Genomic DNA, 22,263 nt, shown 5'->3' with positions numbered 1-22,263 from the left:
TGTAGATATAGTGGCTTCAGCAACGCTAGGACATACCCTGTGTCCTCTGTATGCTTGTAGAGCCCGCGTGGAAGCCCATGCCACCGCATCTAAACTGCTATTTTTAGCTGTACCAGAGTGGGTAATACAATGCAAGTGTGGTTCACACCTGACGGAGGGTATGTCTACGCACTGCAATTGGGAAGTGTGATTGCAGCATGTGTAGACGTTCCCAAGCAAGCTTTGATCTGGCTGGATCAAACCTAGCTCAAGTCTAGCTAGATCAAAGCTAGATCAGGTAACTACAGCGGTGAAGCCGTGCCAACACGGACAGCTTGTTGGGCTAACCCTGCCCACACAGGACCCTGAGGACGTATCTGAGCGGCTGCTGCGCATACTGCCGCAGCTTCACTGTTATTGTTACCAGAGCTAGCTTTGAACTAGCCAGATCAAAGCCAGCTCCAGGTACGTCTACATATGCTGCAGTCACACCTTCCAAACGCAGTGTAGACAGACCCTCAGTAACCTCCCAATCTTACCCCCTCTCCACTGTGCACTCTCACTGGTCGGTTTATGATCCTCATGGAGTCGTGTCAAGTTTTGGTGGTCAGCTTTTGGGGGCAGGGTCTGGGTCTTTGCTTGCTGGTGTGGAGCAGCTAGAACATTTTCTGCAGCTCTGGGTGCTCCAGAATAAAGACAGTTGATGAATTAAGTTAACTAATAATACCTGCACATGCTGTCAGGATATACTGCCATTTCTGGGGCACATTTAGACTGCCAGGAGCTGTAAATGTTCATTGGTTTCTAATAGGGACCATGATAGCATCTCAGCCTTGCGCTGATCCAAACGGTATCCTCCCTGTTTCTGGCTGTCCCAGCTTCTAACCTCATTTAGACCTTGATCCTGCCCTGAACTCCATGCCGAAAGACCCTTGAGTCTCCGTGTGGCCATACTGATGTCAATGGAGTCTGTGGGGACACAGGGGTCCAGTGCGTGGAACTCGTTGCAGGATCTGGCCTTCAGTAAATAATGCTGTTCACTTATAGCAATTTTCATCCAAAGAACTCAAAGCACTTCACAAACATGGAGCTCATTAGACTGACAGGTCTTTGGATAGAGACCATCTGTGTGTTCTGTATTTGTACAGCACCTGATGCACTGAGGTCCTGATCCATGACTGGAGCTCCTAGGTGCTACACATAATAATACTACCACCATTTTACAGATGGGGAAACTGAGGCACAGTGAAGCAAGGTGATTTGCCCATGGCCACGCAACATGTCAGTGGCAGAGCAAGAAACAGGTCCCATGTCTCTGATGCCACATATCCCCCTAGTACAGGCACAGACTCAGAAGGAAAATAGACTCATTTTCACTGCCGTAGTGTTTGATTGGAAGCACGGATCAGCCAAAACAAAAAATGTTTCTCTGCAAAGGCCCTATGCATGATCCTAAGCTCCTTCTACAGTCCCAGAGTAGCTGGATGCATCTGTTAAAATGACCAGCAATAAAATAAGTCATGTTGAGATCTTAAATATCATCACTAGGTTTCATAGTCAACACCCCATTTGGACAAACTGAACCATTGATACCTTGCTCAGAGCTATGGTTTCAGGTTGTCTGCGGACTCAGCCAGACAGCCCTGCACTGGGTCCCATTTGATAGGTTTTTTCAGAGCCATAAGGGCTAGACACAAAGTCTTAAATCCTACAGAAACCTGGTGGGCCCCCAGAAAAACATTCCAACCAGTTCAATCCAAGCCCTGGTAACCCCTCTGCAAGGCTGTAAGGTGAGAGAGGGTACAGGCCCCCCTACGTGATCGCTCACCTGAGTGGGCCAGGTGTCTGGCTGCCCCTCCACAACAGGGATGTAATAGAACTGCAGGTTCAGCCTCGGCGTCAGGAAAACACGTCTGGTCTCTCGTTTCCTTGAAATAAAAACCAAAATACATTTGTTTTTAAAGTTACAATGTTTGCTATAAGCCAACCACAGCCGACTGCTTCTGCGAAATGAGAGCCCACAGCTGCATCCTGGTAGGGCCCCGAAGTTCAACAGCATTGCTCCCTCAGTGTGGGAACAATTTCCACCACTAATCCCCTCAGGGCTCTGTGCTCTTCACACTCCTTTCCTATGTATCTGGGCTGCATTACCATAGTGTCTGAGCAGGTCACAATCTTTATTTACCCTTACAGCAGCCCTGTGAGGCAGGGCAGTGCAGTCATCAAAAAAATAGACCTGGAAATGGGGTACCGCCCAAGGTCCCTTAGGATGTCTCCGGGGAGGAGGAGGGGACCAGGGTCATGAGTCCCAGGCAAGTGCCCTAACCATGGTACTATCCTTCCTCCCGCTCTTCCCACCAGCTCTGTTCTTTAGGCTCATCGACGGCTGGCATGTTGGGCCTTACCACATGTTAATGTAAATCCACGCTCACCATGCAGCGCTTTGGCCTTCTCTAGTGTGTGTGTAAAGGGGCGGGGGGGGGGTGTCACAGAGAGGTCTGTGAGCTGGAAAATATTTCATTTGTCCCCAGTGGAAAATTTCAACTTTTCATAAAAAAAAAAAAAGAAAACGCCAGGAGTGAAAACTTTTCAGTTGTTGCTGCCTCAAAAATCCAATTTTCCATCGAAAAAAAGTTTTCACATGGAAATGTTTGATCAGCCCCATTTACATTTTTGCTTCAGCCTTTGAGCTAACAGCACTGAGCCTGTCACCTCAGGCAGCTGTGGCGCCTGCTTTTAACGCCAGAGGTTCAATCCTGGCTCCCAGGGGCGTGTGATACTTTAACACTAGAATCCCACCACATCCCTTCCTGCTGCTCCCGGATCATCCTTCACCTTCCAGGCTGCAGCCCACCACAGATCTGGTGCCTCTGAGACCTGAGCCTTCGGTGTTACCTAGCGGGAGAGGCGACTTCCATGAAGCTCTCATACCAGCCCAACCCCCGCCCCCTTCCATTCTGGGCTCCCTCTTTCCTTTCCCCTGTTAACCCCACAGCACGACAGGTGGTGGCGTGAGGTGGAAGCAGCCTGTTGCAGAGCCTGTGCCAGACAATCCTCCCCAGTATTAGCCATCACTGCACCCTGAATAGAAACGCCTCCCCTCAGAGGAGGCTGTAGCCTTACCTCAGTGAGTAATAGGCTTGGGCCAGTCGCCCCAAAACCCTGTCATCCCCCAGAACCACAATCCGGGCAGTGTACAGTCTGTGGAAGTGAGGCATGGGCACCAAGTTGCTGTCAGACTTCCTGTGCAGCTTCCCAGATTGCTTTGCCCCTGGGCCATTGCAGCTGTTCTGCAGCAAGGCCATGCTCTCCAAAAGGCATGCCTTTTTCTTAATGCCGCCCTTCCTCTGGAGCCTGGCATGCTCCACGTCAGTGCCACCGGGCGGCAGCAGCTCCTCGCTTGCCGTAGGCAGGTCCCGTTCAATGCCACTATCGGTGGAGAGCACGGAGAAGCGGGTCTGCTCGCAGTAGTCGCAGTCAGACACGATGTCCTGGATCTCAAAGTTGTCCAGTTCCTGGCTCAGGCAGTCCTGCTCGCAAGTCTGCGACAGCGGGCGGACGAACAGCACCAGCTCCTTCCCTGCGCAGGGGAGGAAAGCCCGTAAGTGATGAAGGCCAGGTACGCAGGTGGGAGTCATCCCCAGGCCGGGCCAGTAGGAGCTGCAGGTGCTCAGGCCACTGGTTTAGGTGCCAACTGCTGGATTTAGATGCCTAACTTTAGGCTCTACATCTTCGATCCAAAGCCCAGTGATGTCTGCGGAGTCTTTGGGCCAGGCCAAACAATCTGAACATTGGCCCCTGTGTCTTCTGAAATTCCACTATAACAAACACTAACCCCATTGCCTCCCTGCATTCCACATCTGGAGCGTGCCCTTTCATTGTTCATGGAAGAGAGGCCAAAAGAAACGGGGGAGCCCCATACCACACAGGCAGGCACTGGGCAAGTGGGGGTCATACCAGCTACCCCTACAGAGGCATGACAATGCACCTCAGTCCTGATCTGTAGCTGCTCCTGCTACTCCAGCCCTGGGACCTCAGACACCTCTCCCAATAGAGCTAAGTCTGGCCCTGCGGATCTTCACTGCTATCCCACTTGTGGGCCTTTCCCAAACAGAATCTGCCAGCCAAATCAACGATCCAATAGCCTCTCACCAAATCCTCAACAAGGAAATAGAGCAAGGCCACCCCAAACCCAGCACAGGACTCTGCCTCTGCCTCAGTTACCACACTCATGTGCAAGCCAGTCCAGTGTGTCAGTGACTCTCCACCAGTGTCAATATTTCAGTCCCTTTCCCCAGGGATACCTTTACCTTTACACACACAGTTCAGCATCAAAGCAGGTAAACCTGGCCCATCCTACTGCCTACTGCCCGTATCTCCAGCCAGGTCTTCCACCTAGGTGGCTAGACCCCGCTTCTGCATCCTCCCCTGACCCTGGCTCTTCTGCAGGAGCCTCTCTACTCCCGGCAGCCCTCACCTTAAGTGAGCTGCTTGTTGGCCTCCTCTGCTCAGCCCAGTTCCCTTAAAAGGCCACCCCGCCCTGTGACAGGAAAGCTTAGTGCATTAACGCAACACACTGTGCTGCCGATCCCCTGCTCTGGAACCAGGAGAAATAAAACTTGCCTCGCAACCATCTGAGACAATTTGCAACCCATTATTTGACAAACACTTCTCAGACTTAGACACCATCAGGGTTTCATTTCAGTCACTTAAGGGCACTCACAAAGCTGGTCTTCGTCGGTCCACAAGTGGAAGCTGATATTTGGGTTGGGCAGCGGGCTGCCGTGGAGCCCTCCTGGTGATCTGCCTCCTACAGGAAGGGGAAACACTCGGTTAACAGGGGTCCTTATCTGCACCTAGTACAGCTCAGCCAGCAATTTGGTAGATGAAAAGAACTGCCCATTAAACGTGAGGGAGCAGCCAATTTTCCCACACACCTGCACTGGAAAAACCCTCCAATGATTTGCTCTAGGTTTAGTTCTTCTAAGCCCCAACCTGCCCAGGGGCCTAGCTCATAAATGGGAAGAGCGGCTTAACCCTCTCACCCGTTCCATAAAGCTTTAGACCAGGCTCAAAACAGCAGAGCGTCCCATGGCATCGGGGGCTTAAATAAGACTTTCTTTTAAAAAATATTACTCATCAATGCATTAGAAATGTGGCACTGTGCATGCACAGCAATTAGTCAACTGCAATTCAAATATATGCCCCTGCACTTCATCAGAGCCCCATGTACATCCTGGAACCCTCCAGGTATGGCCTAATGGTGTTAACGTGCCTTATACCAGTATATCTTATTCCCTGTCCTATACAGGGATAAGCTATACTAGTTGTAAATGCCTTTATACCCCAGTTGTAAATGCCTGTATAACGCCTTTATACCGAGTCGTAAATGCCCGTATAACTGCATCCGCACTAGAAGGGCTGTAGCCTTTAACTGTACCGGCGTAGTTAGAGTAGTGCCACTTGAGTGTGTACACAAGGCCTTTGCATCCCAGTCGCTCTGGAAATGGTGAACATGCACTGCTAGGATTCAGGAAAGCTTAGTCAACCGCAGAGACTGCTCAGATTGCCCTGAACTCAGTAGCCACAGCTGTTCCTGGGACTGGTGCCCTCATTGGACATTCCAGCCCCTTGATTCCTATGCTTTTGGTGTAGACAGCGTACTTACCTCCTGCTGAGGAGTTCAACACCATGCTGTAGATCTTCTCCAGCCTCTCAGCGTGCTGGCCACGGTCTGCATTCATCTCACTTCCTGTACACTCGACGGCTGCCACCACTTGCCGGAAACAGTGCTCTAGTTCATCTGTGGGCTTATTCTGTCACAGAGAGGTGCTATTAATAACTCAAGGGTATGAATATTAGATACACTACATGGGCAAGGCATATGGAAGGGGGAGACTAAAAAACATCCACTACGTTTTGATGGACTGAAGTCCAACCCCATCATTTCACAGCTGCTGAAATAAAAGAGACCATTAAATAGCATTAAACTTTTAGGGTGCATCTACACAGCACAAACAGACCTATGGCAGCAAGTCTTAGAGCCCAGCTCAGATGACTTGGGCTCACACTGCGGGGCTAAAAATAGCAGTGTAGACAGGACCCTCTCCCCTTGCAGTGTCCCACAGTTTGGACTCCAGTCTGAGCCTGTCTAAATAGCAAATTTTTCTGTCTCAGAGTGTGAGTCCTGTAAGCCTGAGTCAGCTGACCCAGGCCAGCTGCGGCTTTTTTATCTCCATGTAGACGTACCCTCTGATACACTGTCGCCCTAACACTGGGGCCAGTTCTGGCAGGCTGCACAGACCAATGCAGCAGAGGTGCCAAGTTGGGAGGAAGACAGAATAACTGTTTGGTCCTACTCTAAGCCAGCTATGCGCTCCATTGGCTGCAAGGCAGAGGCAGCTGCTGAAGTTCATGCTGGAGGCCTTAGTGAGGGCAAGATACTCAGCAGCAGAGCAAATGGGCTCTTGAAACAGCTCCCAACGGGACATGAAGGGAAGAGGGTTCTGTAGGGGATGATGGTGCCCCTAAGCGAGAGACCTTCTCCAGGTTTATGTTAGATGGAGGGCTCAAATAAACAGTGCTTGCTGGGCTCCATTAACGGGCCTGAACTGGCCACGCCTATCATGCTTGGTCCCCAGTGCTCCCTTAAAAAGGCTACTCAGGAGAGTGGGACATTTTCCTGTTGAGACATACTTTTCACAAGAAAATGGCTTTTCATCTCAAACAAAAAGTTGCAGGGAAAATTGTTCATTTCAAGTCAATTGTCTGGTTTTTCAAGGCAAACCTGGAAATGGAAAACCAAATACTTTTAATGAAAAGTGGACTTTTAACCTGAACAGTTTTCAAAAACTGAAAAAAAAAATTTAATTTTGGGTTTCAGTTTTTGTCAAATGTTGGAAATTTCAATGAAAATGAAAAAAAGCCCCCCTAAAATTTATTTTTTGCAAGTGTCCTGCAAAAATAATTAGTTTGTGTTTTGACCAACTCTATTGTCCAACTTTCAAATGCACAATGGAAGTGCTCACAGCTACCAAAGTACACTAAACCGCGCACACATGTACTGTATATTTGTATGAAATCACGCATCTTCACTGAAACTACAATATGTGTAAAGGTAGCAAAATCTGCTTTCTATGTCAGTGGAAGCTAGTGGGGGCTGAGTGCTTCTGAGAAATTGTTCACTTCATTGAGTTGCCTAAATGAGAGCAGAGCTCTTTTGAGAATCTGGCCCCACATAAACGTGGGTCAAGTTCATGGTGATATGAAGTTGCAGTTAAGCCATTACCTGAAGGATCCTCTGGAAACTTTCAACATCACAGTCCTCACCCAGAGCCGCCTGCACAGCACGTGTTATCACATAGCACATGCATGATCTGGGATTCTGATACATCTGAGCAGCTTTGACTTCAGTGACTAGTGAATTGCATACAGCCTTGGAGAGCAAATCTGGATCTGCAAATATGAAAACTCTGTGGAAATGAAGGGTTGAAAAAATAGATGCATAAAATAAATGAATATGGTTATCAAAGCAGAGTATGCAAAAAGGTAGGAATCAATGAAGACTGGGAGGGCAGGTAAGGCATGCCATTGTACATCTAAAATGCAAGGTGATGGCTGCCACTTTAATGCTTCAGGGCTTATGCTGTCAACCAGCCAGTGTCAGGAAGAAATTCATACTGTGGTGTAACACTGCACAATGAAGGGATTAAAACCTGCTGAAGAAGCCAGCATTGTTCCCCATCTGGAGCAAGGTACTAGATTAGATGGGTCATCGGCTTTTTCTGGTATGGCTGGGTCTATTCCCATGTTGGGTCTAATCTTTCAGGCAGAGGTTCAGAGAAGAAAATTGTCTGCCACTGGGCCAGGTTCAACCCTGGTGTACATGGATACAACATGGGGGGAGGGATAGCTCAGTGATTTGAGCATTGGCCTGCTAAACCCAGGGTTGTGAGTTCAATCCTTGAGGGGGCCATTTAGGGATCTGGGGCAAAAATTGGGGATTGGTCCTGCTTTGAGCAGGGGGTTGGACTAGATGACCTCCTGAGGTCCCTTCCAACCCTGATATTCTATGATTCTAACTCAAGAGAAGCCAGTGGAGATGTACCCTCTTACCCAAGAGTTGAATTTGGCTCATAGTAATTATTCGCACTCTCAGACTGCAATGAATATTTTGGGTCAGCATCATTCTGCTCAATTAAACAGAGCTGCTGCAGATACTTCCTGTGCTTCTATACCTGTCTAGGGGAAGCTCCCTGCTCCTGGGGCGTGGAAAACCAGCTGGAATAGTCAGTAAAACACCGGCATCCTGACACCAAGCTTGTTTTAACAAACCTGAGATGCCACTGACGTCTATTGTATTCTGCTTTGTAATACCACTAGCAGGGCTTTGATTTTGCTCCAGTTCTGTGCTAGATTTTTGATAGTATTGCCCAGTGCCATTAAATGCTGTGTCCAGTATGCAGTAAAGGGACAAATTTTGTTGCAAGATTAAAATGCCAGGCAGTACGTACCTTTCCTGATAAGGATATGGGTCGGTCTTCAGACTTTGTTCAGAAATAATCATTCGTTGGTATAACACTCCTAACAAATAAAAATATGCACATGCAACAGATAGTAACAAGAGAGTGGCCTGATCCTGCTCTCACCCCGGCATGAGTTAGGAGTAACTTTGCTAAATCAGTGGAGCTACACGATGATAAAGCAGGTGTGAGAGGAGAATCAAGCATGCGTATATATAGCCCAGAATAAAGAAGGAAAAATCTAAAGGGAATTCTGCTAGAACACATGAAAACACCTTCTGTTTAGGGATAATCCCAGGTACACACTGCCTGTATTTCATGTCTTTTGCTGACTAGATTACAAATTAGGGGGTGGACTCTGAAGCAGATGCAGGAGAAAGGGCCTGAATCGCTGCTGACTTTTACCCTGTGTCATCATTTGTGTCAACACAAAGTCAAAGCAAACTGCTGCCACATCGGAATCACGGTGCTTTCCACTCCCATTGCTGCAGTGTCCATGATGATCCAAGGTGCAAGGCAATGGAGAAACTGCCCCAAAGATCCTCGTCCCATTCAGTTGTTGCCAAGGGAGAGTGGTCATGTGGTTAAAGTAGTGCTCTGGGAGATCTGTGTTCTCTTCCCAACTCTTCACCAGAGACTGTGCCTCAGCTAAAACGGGAACAATACATCTCTACGTGGTGGGAGGGCCTGTTTGGTGCTCTAATGTGATGGTGATGGAAGCCATAGGGAAAAAACCCATAAATAAGAATTTTAACAAATAAGGCAGAGAAAACTGAAAATACAGGATTTCGGCAGTATTGTTTCTAAACACACCTATTCTCCAGACGACACTAACTGGCTCTTTAGTATTTAGCACCTGCTTTTCATAAAAAGAGATGATGAGAGAGCAAACGTTGGGAAGGCTGCAGGATTAGGTTTGATGGAGATTTCTCATGGCAGGATACAGATCTAAGGAGAATGGGTTTACTGTGTGGTTTTATAACAGTCTGTCACTAGTAACTGTTGTAGAGCACTGGACTGGCCCTGCTGAGCCCATTGCATTTCCACTGCAGACCAATTTCCATTGTTGATTTTTGGTTTTAGGGATGGGACTCAGAAGTTCTGGGTTCCGTTCCTGGCTCTGCTCCAGACTCTGTGTGTGTAACCTCTGGGAAACCACTTCATCTTGTCTATTGGAATTGTGAGCTCTTTGGGGCAAGGACTCTCTTTTTGTTCTGGGTTTGTACAGCGCCTAGCACAATGGGATCCTGGTTCATGACTGTAGCTCTCAGGCCCTATTGGTAATACAATAGTAAATAACTTAGCAAAATGCGGCTCTGATCTCAGTGAATGCCTCTGGGCACAACTGTAATCCCCATAATAGTGATAGCACAGGGGTGGTGAGTCTCCTTGAGATCTGGGCACAGAGGGTCTCTTCTAAGCACAATTCTCCTCCTTTCTGTGAAGAAAGAACTTTTGCTTCCTTCCCCACATCACTCAAAGTGAGGTTGAGGTCTCCAGGAGAAGAGAGCACAGTGTGACAGTCTCCTGTGCTGTAGCCATTCAGAGAACAGAATGGGAGCACTCGCTGCCTACAAGAGGACCTCTTAGACATTTAAAGACACAGTGAAAAGAAAATACCCATCACCCTTCTGGGGACGTAAATAATTACTAAAGCAAAGACATCACCATTTCATAGCTACACCCCCACGCCACAGGAGAGATGCCATGAATTCCACAAACCTGGTGCTACTCTTTCTGTTTTTAACCGGAACGCGTAGTCCAAGCCAATGGTACAGTAAGGTTTCGGCAGGGTTAGTAGCTTTTTACAGAAGTCATACACTCTTTCATAGAGATCGTCTGAAATGCAGGGAGCCTGGAATGGGAAAGGAACAGTTAACAAGATCCCAGCTGAGATGGAGCAGCCTAAACGTAGGCTCCCTGTGGGGGAAGCTCTTCACCATATGTGAGAGCCATAAGAAACAAGCAGCTCAGGGATGCAAGGACTCAAGATTAAGGACAGGTTTCAGAGTAGCAGCCGTGTTAGTCTGTATTCGCAAAAAGAAAAGGAGGACTTGTGGCACCTTAGAGACTAACAAATTTATTTGAGCATAAGCTTTCGTGAGCTACAGTACAGCTCACTTCATCGGATGCATTCAGTGGTTCCACTGAATGCATCCGATGAAGTGAGCTGTAGCTCATGAAAGTTTATGCTCAAATAAATTGGTTAGTCTCTAAGGTGCCACAAGTCCTCCTTTTCTTTTTAAGATTAAGGACCAAATTCATCTTTGGTTTAAAGGATGCAACTCTAGCTGAAGTTGATAGGCCTGCATCTGACCCTAAGACTAGACAAAGTAATGGAAATTCTGCAGAGATCTAGAAATACCCTCTTGCAAGGCTGCAGGGGCCAGACGTCTAAAGGCATTTAGGTGCTTAAGCACATAAGAAAATCCCATTATGTACCTATTTGCATTTTTATACCTTTGCATCTAAATACCTTTAAAAATCTGGCTCGAGGTGACCTGTTTAAACCCCATTTATTTCACATCCCATGTTGTTAAAGCTGAGAATTTAAGGTTCTTGCAGAAAAACTGATCCAGCCATATTACACAGGCAACATTTTTGAAAATATTCTATGTAATTATACATGTATCTGAACACTATTAATAGGTACAACATGGCTGACTGAATGGTGGGTCTGATTTTAAGTTCACCTAGTAATAACACCTAGTCTCTTATATAGTGCTTGTCATCTGCAGATCTCAAAGTGCATTACAAAGGAGGTCAGCATGATTATTCCCATTTTACAGGTAGAGAAACTGAGGCACAGAGAAGGAAATGACTTGCCCAAAGTCACCTATTAGCAGAGCCAGGAACTGAACCTAGGTTTCTTGTACCCTCTACTAATACGCTGTCCACATGGCCACACTACCTATTCTGCTATAAATTGGGTGCAAGTGATCTCAGAGCCAGGCCCCATAGCTTTGAATTTCCCTGAACTGTTAAATACCATCTGCAGATCTTACCTTTATTAGCGTGTACATTAATGTATGAAGCAGGGGGATGATGTAATGTCTATAATCTCCTTTTTCTGCCTGCAAAATCAAGCCAAACAGTTAACTTAAGCTCATGCTGCTTAATGACTTGCTGACTGGTGAAGCAATTGAGTGGTGTTTGCATCAGAGGAAGGAAACCTAAATGAAATGCTGAGCACACCCTGCTCTTTTAAGGCACAAAGCATGAATTTCAGCAAGACAGAAATGCAGGGGCCTGCCAGCTTGGTCCAAGTTCTCAGTCCAAATAGATGCGTAGATAATGTCTGAGGAGACACACAACACAGTGTATGTGTTACAGTCTTTCCTATATTGTTTAAGGGTCTTTCCTATATCGTTTAAGGGGGTTTCAAGTGCCAGGTATGTAACTGTCCAGTGACAGAACTCTCTTTGTTTGTAACACAGTACAGTAACTCCTCACTTAACGTCATCCCGGTTAACGTTGTTTCGTTGTTACGTTGCTGATCAATTAGAGAACGTGCTTGTTTAAAGTTGTGCAATGCTCCCTTATAATGTTGTTTGGCAGCTGCCTGCTTTGTCCACTGCTTGCAGGAAGAGCAGCCCGTTGGAGCGAGCTGGTGGGGGCTTGGAACCAGGGTGGGCCGGCAGCCCCCATCAGCTCCCCGCTCCCCTAAGTTCCCTGTGAGGCAGCCGCCCAGCAGGCTACCAATTGCTGGGCAGTTCAGCTGCCCCTCCCCCACTGCCATGTGCTGCTCCCGCCCTCTGCCTTTGAGCTGCTCCCGGGAGCCTCCTGCTTGCTGGGGGTGGGGTGGGGGGGGCGGAAGAAGGGTGCTAATGTCAGGATGTCCCACTCCGCCCACACTCCTACCACACACACACACTCCCGCTCCTTTACCCGATCTCCACGGGGGGGAGGGGACACGGGAGGGCTCAGGACCAAGGGAGCTTGCTGGCAGCAGCTGCTGTCTCAACTTGCTGATCTACTTTAAAAGGCAGTGTACTTAGAGTAGGGTCAGTGTACTTAAAGGGGCAATGTGCATCTCTCTCTCACACACACACACGGTGTGTGTCTCTGTCTCTCTCTGCCATGCTGTCTCCCCTCCCTCCATTCCTGCTGCCTTGTAGAGTGTGAGGCTACATTAACAATGTGTTAACACTTGTGGGCTCAGCCGAGCTGAGCACTAGTTCACCATTCAGCAGTAAGGCATTCCCTGGGAAATATCCCACCCTCTTCCACCCTCTAACTCCACCACCTCAACCAAGCTTCACAATCATCATTGCTTTGTACAGTATTAAATTGTTTGTTTAAAACTTATACTGTAGTCTTCCCCTCCCCCCATTTACATTAATTCTTATGGGGAAATTGGATTTGCTTAACATCGTTTTGCTTAAAGTAGCATTTTTCAGGAACATAACTACAATGTTAAGCTACTGGAGTAGCAGTAGCTTCTATGCAGCAATGCTGAACAGCCAATGCCAGGGCTGCCAACCGTCAGGGGTTCAAAAGAGAAAAATCCCCAGAAAAAAAAGAGGAGATTTATTTCCCCTAGAAAGGCTCACAGACCCTAGTGCCCAATGCAAGTATAACACCCTGGCCTAGTGTGAGTGCTAATGTCTCTGGCTAGTAGCCTGCCACAGCAACCATCCAGTCTGCTACTATGGGCTAGCTACAGGCATTCTGCCTTTGGTCAGACAGCAGGGGCTTGTGCTTTTCCACACTGGAGAGCCAGGTTTGATCCTTGTGGCAAACTCTGGTAGCTGTGCTTTGCAGCACTAGTGAAAATGGCATAATAACCTGGAAGGAGCAGTGACTCTGTGTGTCAGTGAAGAAGCACAAAATCAGCTGCAGCCACATCACCAGTCAGGTGTACAACAAATCCAGCTGACCCCTCTCACTTTACACTTCCCCAGCTCTCAGACATTTCCACACCTTTTCATTCTCTGCTTTCCCCTGCCTGCTCTTTTCCCTGCCAGCCATCCTTTGGGAGACCAACTCAGCAATGGTGGTGGAGGGGAACAGGAAGCACACCTAGCCTCTGCTAACGGAGAGGGCTCACTGTATCTGCTCTGATCACTGAGATAAGGTGCCTGCTGCATTCACTCTGACAAGCAGCATGCGGTGGTTTGTGTTTCAGACCGAGACCTTTATTTTATAAGCAGAGAGCCAGAACCCAACCCTTGCTAAAGAGATGGCATCAAGTGTCAGTCAGCCAGCTTAAGCGGCTGCAGCAGTGGCAAATCAGATGCCAGTGCCACCGCAACGTGACCATGGCACGGAAATCTGAGATCATTATACACAGAGATAAACACTTGGAGCCAGACTGCGGGTGTTTGTGTGGGTGGGTGTAGGCGGACAAGCAGATGCAAAGAATTTCTGCCCCCTCCTTCCCCTGCCTAAGGCCTTGTGGCTGTCAGAAGGGCAACAAAGAGAAGGGATCTGTGGCCTCACTCCATCTCTGCACCAGCCTGCAGAGCAGACAGAACACCATGGGGAGCAGCCTGCACTGCCACCCAGCTCAGGGAGAATAGCCCTAGAGCACTGCCCCCCAGCCATGCTCCTAGCACCCTGGGGCCCCCAAGCCAGGGCCTGGGAGCAGCTCTGTACTGGCTGGGGAGAGCTCCGTCAGGGAGAGTAATCTAGGGGGCATTTCCACCCATTTAAGGCCCCTTGACGCTGGTCACACACATTTATTACCAGTTTAGCTATTTCAATTAGTGGGGTGATTTTTTAGCAATACAGATTTTCTGGTACAGTCCCTAGTGCGGATGCAATTATACTAGTATAAAGGTACCTTATACTGATATAGCTTATTGCTCTTCCCTACAGAAATAAGCTAGACCAGTATAAGGCACCTTTATAGCAGTTTAGCTGCACCCGCACTGGGGCAAGTCGTACTGCTTTAACTGCCCCGGTCTAGTTAGAGCAGTACACCTTTTGTGTGTAGACTAGGCCTCAGTGTTACTGAGAATCTGGCCCATAGGCTTCAGCACTACACAGAGTGGGCAGGCCAGGCCCTGGAGCTGGAGGTCGGTTATCTGAGTAACATAAGGAGAGAGGAAAATGGCTACGTAGTAGTGCAGCATTCCAGGACCAGACAGTCCTGGGAAGGGCAGGCGGGGCAGACGGGGTTCGCTCTAGGGGTACAGGAGGGTATAGAGCAGCTAAATTATAAACGGGGGGCGCAGTGTCAGTTGTTATAGGTATGCTGGGCTTTGTGCCAGAAGATGAACATAAGAATGGCCATACTGGGTCAGACCAAGGTCCATCTAGCCCAGTGTCTTCCGACAGTGGCCAGTGCCAGGTGCCCAAGGAAATGAACAGAACACGTAAACATCAAGTGACCCTGTCGCTCATTCCCAGCTTCTGGCAAACAGAGGCTAGGGACACCATTCCTGCCCACCCTGGCTAATAGCCATTGATGGACCTATCCTCCATGAATTTATCTAGTTCTTTTTTGAACGCCCAAAAAACAGGAGGTGAGAAAAACAGGAGGTGAGATATTGGGGTTTCTCAGCCTCAATAGGACAGGGAACTGGCCTACAGTCTGTGATCTGATCAGCGGCCTGCTTGTGGGGAGAGGTGGTGATGTGTAGGTCAGATGGGTGGAGGAGAAGGTCTATGATCTAGGCATAGGTGGGCCCTGACACAGAGTAGTCATACAGCTTCTTGTAGCACCTTAATTCTAAGCTACCAGACATTCAGACATTTGTCCTTAACCACAGCACTGTATTTCCTAATTCAGGTGACACCAAACAAATCAGGTCCTTGTGATAAACCTGCTGAGCAGCTGGAGGCCAGGATGGAGCAGTGTGGTAAATCTGCTAAGGGTGACTCTCCTGCTGCTCTCCTCCTCCAGGCATGGAGGGAGATGGGTCATGGGGGCTGGGGAGGAGGTTCCATGGCAATTGAGAGGGCAGCTGGGGTCTCTGGGAGGAGTGTGGTGGAAGGCAGTTGGTGGATTGCTATCTGGGCCCACCCACCCACTGAAGTACTTACACAGCTTCCCCAAATTGTGGTGTTCACAGCATGCCACCAAATTACAGGAATGAGGCTGGTGACCACACACTCTCCCTGGCGACAGAGGAAATATTGCAGGGCAGAAACACAGATCAGCCCCCACAATAATTCCAGCCTCCAGTGCCCCCTGGTTCGGCCATCACAGGCACTGAGCTGTGCAGTTAACATCTCTGTGCTCAGAGTCAGAGCTCCAGAGATGGCTGAGATCTTCCTTCCCAGCAACATCCATAACAGCAGGAAGAGGCCACTGCAGGCTCAGAGCTGGCCTAGCGACCCAGTCAGAGATGCCATGCTAAGGAAGGCCATATAAAGCCATGAGATGGGTATGTTAGACCTGGACTGATTTGGTACCAGGCACCAATGGCAGACATTGCTCTCTCTTCTTACCCTTTCCAGCTCTTTCACCAGGATTTTAACCAAGATGGTGCTGTTGAGGGGATTCCGATCAATTTTCTTATGCAAGGTCCAGCGCAGCATCCCTGTAAGACCAAGAACAAGGGAAAGGTCATCCAGCAGAAAACAGTGCTAAGGAGGGAGTGCACCATGATAGCTAGGGGTGGGAACTAAGCCATGAGACCTGAGTTCTATGTCTGGCTCCACCACTGACTTAGGGCACGTGCATTCTTGGTCCTGCCACAGCGAAGAGGGCTGGACTTAATTCCTTCTCAAGGGCCCCTTCCAGCCCTATGTTTATATGATTCTGTGATTTTTGCTGGTATAAACTGCATCTCCTCTAAGGGTTATAGTTACAAGCTGTAAGCTGGCAAAAACCCTTTTAAGTGTAGACAGGGCCTCCATGGGGAAGTTTACTGGCATACATATACTGGTACAATTATACCGCAATAGCTATACTGGTAGAACTCATCATGTGGACACTTATTCTGGAATAAGTGTGTCCGCATGGGGGCGCTATAGTGCTGTAATTACAGTGGTAAGTTTCCCCCTGTAGACAACAAACCTTTAGTTACAGCAGTGCAGTTTCTGCGCATGGATAAGTCTTACCTCCCTGAGCACTCTGATGGGCAGTTATAGTCCCAGGGCTTCAACGGAAGCCTCCCACACTTAACACTGCACACATTTTTCAATGGCGAGAGATGCTATCTCTGAGCCATCGCCTTAGCCTTGGCAGCGCTGTCACTACATGTGCACGAGAGAGCTGGTAGCAGTGCAGAGTCTCATGCCAAGGACAGTATCATCAACCCCAAGCAATCAAAAATCATCAGAAAGTCCGTTTGTTTTTTTTTAATCACATTATTTTTCAGCCAGGTATAAATAGTGGATTCTTTTTATTTGCTTGCTGGGTTTTGAGCCTTTAGCTTGTAGTGGGGTTACATTTTCACCCTTGTCTCTGCCACTGTAATGGCTGGAAGCAGACTGTTTTAAAACAATTGTAGCAGAGAGTCTCAAGGCCATTTCCTGATCCCAGGAGCTGGGGCTCTAAGGAAAACAACAGATATCGTGAGACTTGAAGCAGAATCATGGGAGTTGGCAACACCTAGAGTGTAAGCGCCCTGGGGCAGGGACAGTCATTTTTATTTCCCCTGGTTTGTGCAGCACCTAGCATAATGGGGCCCTGGGCCATGACTGGGGCTCACAAGTGCTACAGATACACAAAATAACAACAACAACACTGCAGTGATGAAGAGATGACTATGCACAAACACTTCACCTAGGTTACAGCTGGTCTGGTCTTGGTTTTTAAATGAAGGCTGAGGCGCCCCAGTGAGAGAAACCAAGAAACAGCAGGCTGCCTCCATGCATTAATTCTAATCTCCGAGTGACCGGGGCCAAGGCACAAAGTGTGTGTGTGTGTGGGGGGGGGGGTTTGACGAGTCCCCCTCTCACTACTACCCCTCTGGAGCTATGTGTGCCTTGCTTTGTAAAAATTGTAATTAAATCCCTGAAACGGGATTGGATAAATCCATGAATATAAGAATGGCCACGCTGGGTCAGACCAAAGGTCCATCTAGCCCAGTATCCTGTCTTCCGACAGCGGCCAATGCCAGGTGCTTCAGAGGAAATGAACAGAACAGGTAATCATCAAGTGATCCAGCCCCTGTCACCCATTCCCAGCTTCTGGTAAACAGAGGCTAGGGGCACTATCCCTGCCCACCCTGACTAATAGCCATTGATGGACCTATCCTCCATGAATTTATCTTCAAGGGTTCTGGAACAATTTGTATAGTGTGGGTGCTGAGAGCCATTGAACCAAACTGTAAACCATGTATATAATGGAAACCACTTCAAGCCAGGGGTTGTGGCAGCACCCCCCACACCCTTAGTTCCAGCACCTATGTTTATCTAGTTCTTTTTTGAACCCTGTTATAGTCTTGGCCTTCATGAAACATGCTCCATGTGGCTGGCCAAACGAAACTGCTTCCTCACGGCTCCAAGGCAGAAGCCACTGCACAGCAAAGATGTGGGTTTGGTCAGCAACAATGGGATGGCTCAACAGCAGCCTGCCTGCCAGGCTCTCCCCATGACGTTACAGAACACAGCACTCCCTGGCAGTCCTGGTCTGTAACTGGCAGCAGCATCCAAGAAGACAAAAGGTCACAGCACATGAGGGCGCCGTCTTGATCCCAGCAGAATGCCACCTGGACCCAGCTGCAACAATGTATGCTGGGACCTACGGTTTCCATTACAGAGATGAGGGCAATGGGAATGTGCTCCGTGGTAAGAAAATGAGGCTGCTGGAATATTATCAATAAGGCACCGGACAGGGCAGTGGTTGGGCCCCTCTGGCTCAGACTGCCGGCTCGAGATGTGACGGCATCCTTTATGCACCTTCCCAAGCAGCAGCTGGGAATGCCTGCCCCATGCGTCATCTAGTGGCAGAATTCCACGTACCCGTTTTGATTGACAAACACTAACAGACAGACTCCGGGGAAACACTGTGAAAGCTGAAAGTGGAGATTGTTATGGTCTTCATTTTCTAAGCAGCTGGCAACAATTAGTCATGGAGCCAAATTCTACGCTCAGTTATGTTAACACCAATCTGGAGTAACTGTGCTGACTTCTGGTACTACCAGAGTAACAGATTAGACTTTGGCCCGTGGCCTAGTGGTTACGGCAGGGCACTGTGAATCAGGACTCCTGGGTTCTATACTTGATTCTGTCTCTTACAGCAAACAAGGCGCTCTGGCTCTAAGCTTCATTTTACCCTGGTATAAAACAGAGATGACAACATAGGCCCGCGTCCCAGAGGAGATGGAGTGTGTAATGATTTCACGGTAAAAAGCCCTTTGAGATCTTTGGAAGGAAGGGGCTACAGAAGGGCAGAGGAGTATTATTATTATCATCATCACATCTCTATACAGATTCTTTGTCTATTGAGCATTCAGATTACTGCGTTGCCGTCACAGACTTTGAAATGCTCGCTGCTGATAACGTACAATAGCAACAAAGATAGAATCCACATATTTCAGTTTTGCAGAGACTGAGGATTCATTCAGGATCAGATCTAATTTTAATTAACGGTAACATATTCTGTGCATCCCCAGCAAGATCTATTTTAATTTTAATTCAGGCTGCTAAGGCTCTGGAACCAGTTGTTTGACTGACAGTGCAAGGTTTCAACTCTCCATAACTGGGGCATGTAAATAGCCCCATTCAGCTGAGGAGCCCAAAGCATTTTACAAAAAAGGGTTTTGTTCCCATGTTACAGACGGGGAAACTGAGGCACAGAGAAGTTCCGCGAGTTGCCCAAAGCCATGCAGTGACTCAGCAACGTATCTGGGAATGAAACCTATGACCTCCGTCTCTCAATGTTCTGGTCTAATCATCCAGCCCTGCAGATTAATGAAGGTTATTGGAGACCTTGTGCTGAAGGAGGATGGAGGAGGTTGGCTAGAGCTGCTTTGGAAGCATCATACAGAGTAGCTATAGTAAGGAGATTTCACAGTAGGAGAAATGGGTGCCCAGAACCAAAAGTTGGTTGAAAATTTTAGTCCCTCTGGGACCAGCCTTGCAAGCCAAGTGCACACATCAAGGAGATGAGAACAATGTAGAGCATCTGCCAGTGATTCAGTCTGAGTGCGGTGGGAGAATACTCCACCAACAATGTCCTGGGGACTTCTGATCCCAACAAAATCAGAACAAACAGCCAGGGCAGTCTCTGACACTGACCTTGTCTGAGGCACAGAGAACAGGAGAGAGACAGTGCCAGGCAGCTGAGAGAGCTTACCTCGCTCACCCTGGAAGGCATGATGGTGTCCGTCGAGTTCTCGAAGGAGGGCACGCACGCTGCGCAGAATGTCCGACTCTACCTCTGGCACAAAGGGAGGAAAAGGATATGAGCAACCAGCACAACTCTGCCATACTTGGGTAAATACTGGCATGTGGCTCGCTGCATAGGCATAAGGCGCCTACTTTGTATCACCTTAATTTAGGGTAGGTAGAAAGTGCCACAATTTTACAAAGGTTACGGAACTGGGGAACCCCAGAGATGGTCTCAATAGACTAAGGCCAAAATGTTCAGACATGGTTACTACAGCTAAACTGCTAAATCCACACTATGAATTCCCTGAGCCACACAGCAGGATAAGAAGCAAAGGGTCTATACAGAGTTTTTGCAACAGAAATTCTTCAAAGAATTGTTGAGGGTCTGAAGAGAAAAAAAGGATTTGGTGACAGACCATCTGTAAACAAAGAACAGAAACACCTTCACTTTCGGGTGTAGCAGTAGCTTCTATGGAGCAATGCCGATTGGCACCAGCTGAGGAGCCGGCCAGCAATAGGAAGTATGGTCATCATGACAACTGCTCAGAATTTGGGGGTGGGGTGGAACGAAGCAAAACAATCTTGTTCAGACTGAGTTCAGGTTGTAATACGTTGTAGGGAACCTTGTCAAAACGGTGTCGTTAACACATTTGATATTTGAGAGTCAGGAAATTTAGAGTTAAGGTTATTTCAGAAATCTTAACTCTGTTCTCCTCACCCTACCTTTATGTCTATGTCCTTCAGGCACTGTGTAGCCACTACACTTCAAATAAAAGACATACCCTCCTCACGTAGATTGGACGCTTTCTGCAGGAAGGACTATCTTTCTCTTCTGTGTTTGCACAGCCCCTAAAACAAGAGGACTCTGCTCCATGACGGGCTAGCACTGCTAGGCAATAATACAAATAATAATAACCACTGTACTGCCCCACTCTACTGAGTGAAGTACAAACTCTCTCGCCCACAATATAGGAGCCAGTGGCATTCAGCATATTGCCTGTTTCCTTCCATTTATCAGCCAACCTGCAGACCCGCCTTCCAACTGAGGTCAAGAAACCTGCCACATATTACCCTCTATGTACAAATAGCTCCCTCCCACATTCACAATTCCACAAAGCCTGTCTCAGCCCCTCAGTCACCCTTCCATATAAACCACAAACTGCCTTCCACTCTAAAAACGAGAAACATCTTAGTCGTCATCTTAGTCGCCTTCCTGACACAGTTCTGAGAGCGCAACACTCATTGATAGCTATACATTGTGCTCAGCCTGGCACCATCCACCCTTCACATACTGGTCTCAGACCTTCAGAGCACCCCATTTTCCTAGGCAGGTTATAAACACAGAGGAGCCGTAGGGAAGCAATGAATTCCCCTTGGACATCTCTCTGACACATAGGGAACTAAGGGCCATGATAGAGGGGGCTCTGCAGGGAGCAACCCACAAAACAGCTAAGTACAGGAGAAATACTAGGCAGGAAATCTAGTAATCAAGCTAATAATCAAGGAACTTCCAGGAGGATAGTAAGTTTGGACCAGCTGTTCTGTGTAAATGTGTAAAAGTAATAGGGTGGGCCAGGTGTTTGATTCAAAGCTCATTGGAGTTAATGGAAAGACTCCCATTTATTTCAGTGAACTTTGGATCAGGCCCTACAGCAGCATAAATTCAATCAAAACCCAAGGTCTCTGCTGTTCTAAAATCAGTACGTCAGTCTGACAACCACAGACCAGCTTCCAGGGACTTAGTGAGTGTCATTAATACCTAGATCCAATTTGCTGAGAGCTGGGAGAAGGCAGGCATAGAGAAAGAAGAGAAATAATCTTCAGATGAAACAATTAAAACTCATTTATTCCATAGCTGTAAAAATCCTGCTCCAGGACCCCAGAGGCATCTTGCCTTTCTCTTCATTAAAACAATCCATTAATTAATTAAAAAGAGATAATGCATTAAGATAATGAAAGATAATTCAGATTCGCATTGTTTAATTCTTTGCAAATGGCCTTTGTACTTTCTCTCTCTACAGGAAGATGCAGAATGGAGTTTGCAAAACATTCCTTGACTCAGAATACAACAGTTTCATTCTCTTAACCTGGGCCATAACATGTATCCAGTTCCACTGATATAGACTGAACTGGCAGCCTGGAGGTCTGTATTTTACATTATGGGACAGAAAGCAAGTAGCATTCTCACCTTCTTCCCAACAGAATTATACACACAACCTGGCCAAAATTTACCATCCTCTTGGGATTTCCTTTATTATTAATTTAATTACCAAATTTCCTGCCAAATGTGCAGAGTGGATTTTGGGAGGCTGAGCACAGTGTGTAAGTGTAGGTGTCACGGTCTCAGAACCAGGTCAGGAAGACGACTAAGATGACGGTGACAGTGGTGTTTCTAATTTTTAGAGCAGAAGGCGCTTTGTGGTTTATGTGGAATGAATGGTGACTGAGTGTCCGGGACAGGCTTTGTGAAAGAAGGGTCGGCGTGGTGGAATTGTGAATGGGGAGGGAACTATTTGTGGACTGTACGTGC

General features: G+C 47.8%; 1 protein-coding gene across 1 annotated transcript in view; it reads right to left on the bottom strand.

The window, feature by feature from the left end:
• The window catches only part of PIK3R6 (phosphoinositide-3-kinase regulatory subunit 6), a 62,348-nt gene that overhangs the window by 13,086 nt on the left and 26,999 nt on the right, over positions 1-22,263 (bottom strand). Inside the window, exons 3-12 of the mRNA XM_074970794.1 lie at positions 19,699-19,782; positions 15,900-15,991; positions 11,507-11,575; positions 10,224-10,356; positions 8,493-8,562; positions 7,268-7,451; positions 5,648-5,795; positions 4,703-4,789; positions 3,103-3,559; positions 1,808-1,907 (exon numbers count right to left, since the gene is read on the bottom strand). Coding sequence (XP_074826895.1) covers positions 1,808-1,907; positions 3,103-3,559; positions 4,703-4,789; positions 5,648-5,795; positions 7,268-7,451; positions 8,493-8,562; positions 10,224-10,356; positions 11,507-11,575; positions 15,900-15,991; positions 19,699-19,782 — 1,424 coding nt within the window. The remainder of the gene's footprint in view (positions 1-1,807; positions 1,908-3,102; positions 3,560-4,702; positions 4,790-5,647; positions 5,796-7,267; positions 7,452-8,492; positions 8,563-10,223; positions 10,357-11,506; positions 11,576-15,899; positions 15,992-19,698; positions 19,783-22,263) is intronic.

Source organism: Natator depressus, chromosome 14 (genome assembly GCF_965152275.1).
Source record: "Natator depressus isolate rNatDep1 chromosome 14, rNatDep2.hap1, whole genome shotgun sequence".
In the NCBI taxonomy this organism is placed as follows: domain Eukaryota; kingdom Metazoa; phylum Chordata; order Testudines; family Cheloniidae; genus Natator; species Natator depressus.
This window is presented reverse-complemented; position numbering and strand designations above follow the sequence as displayed.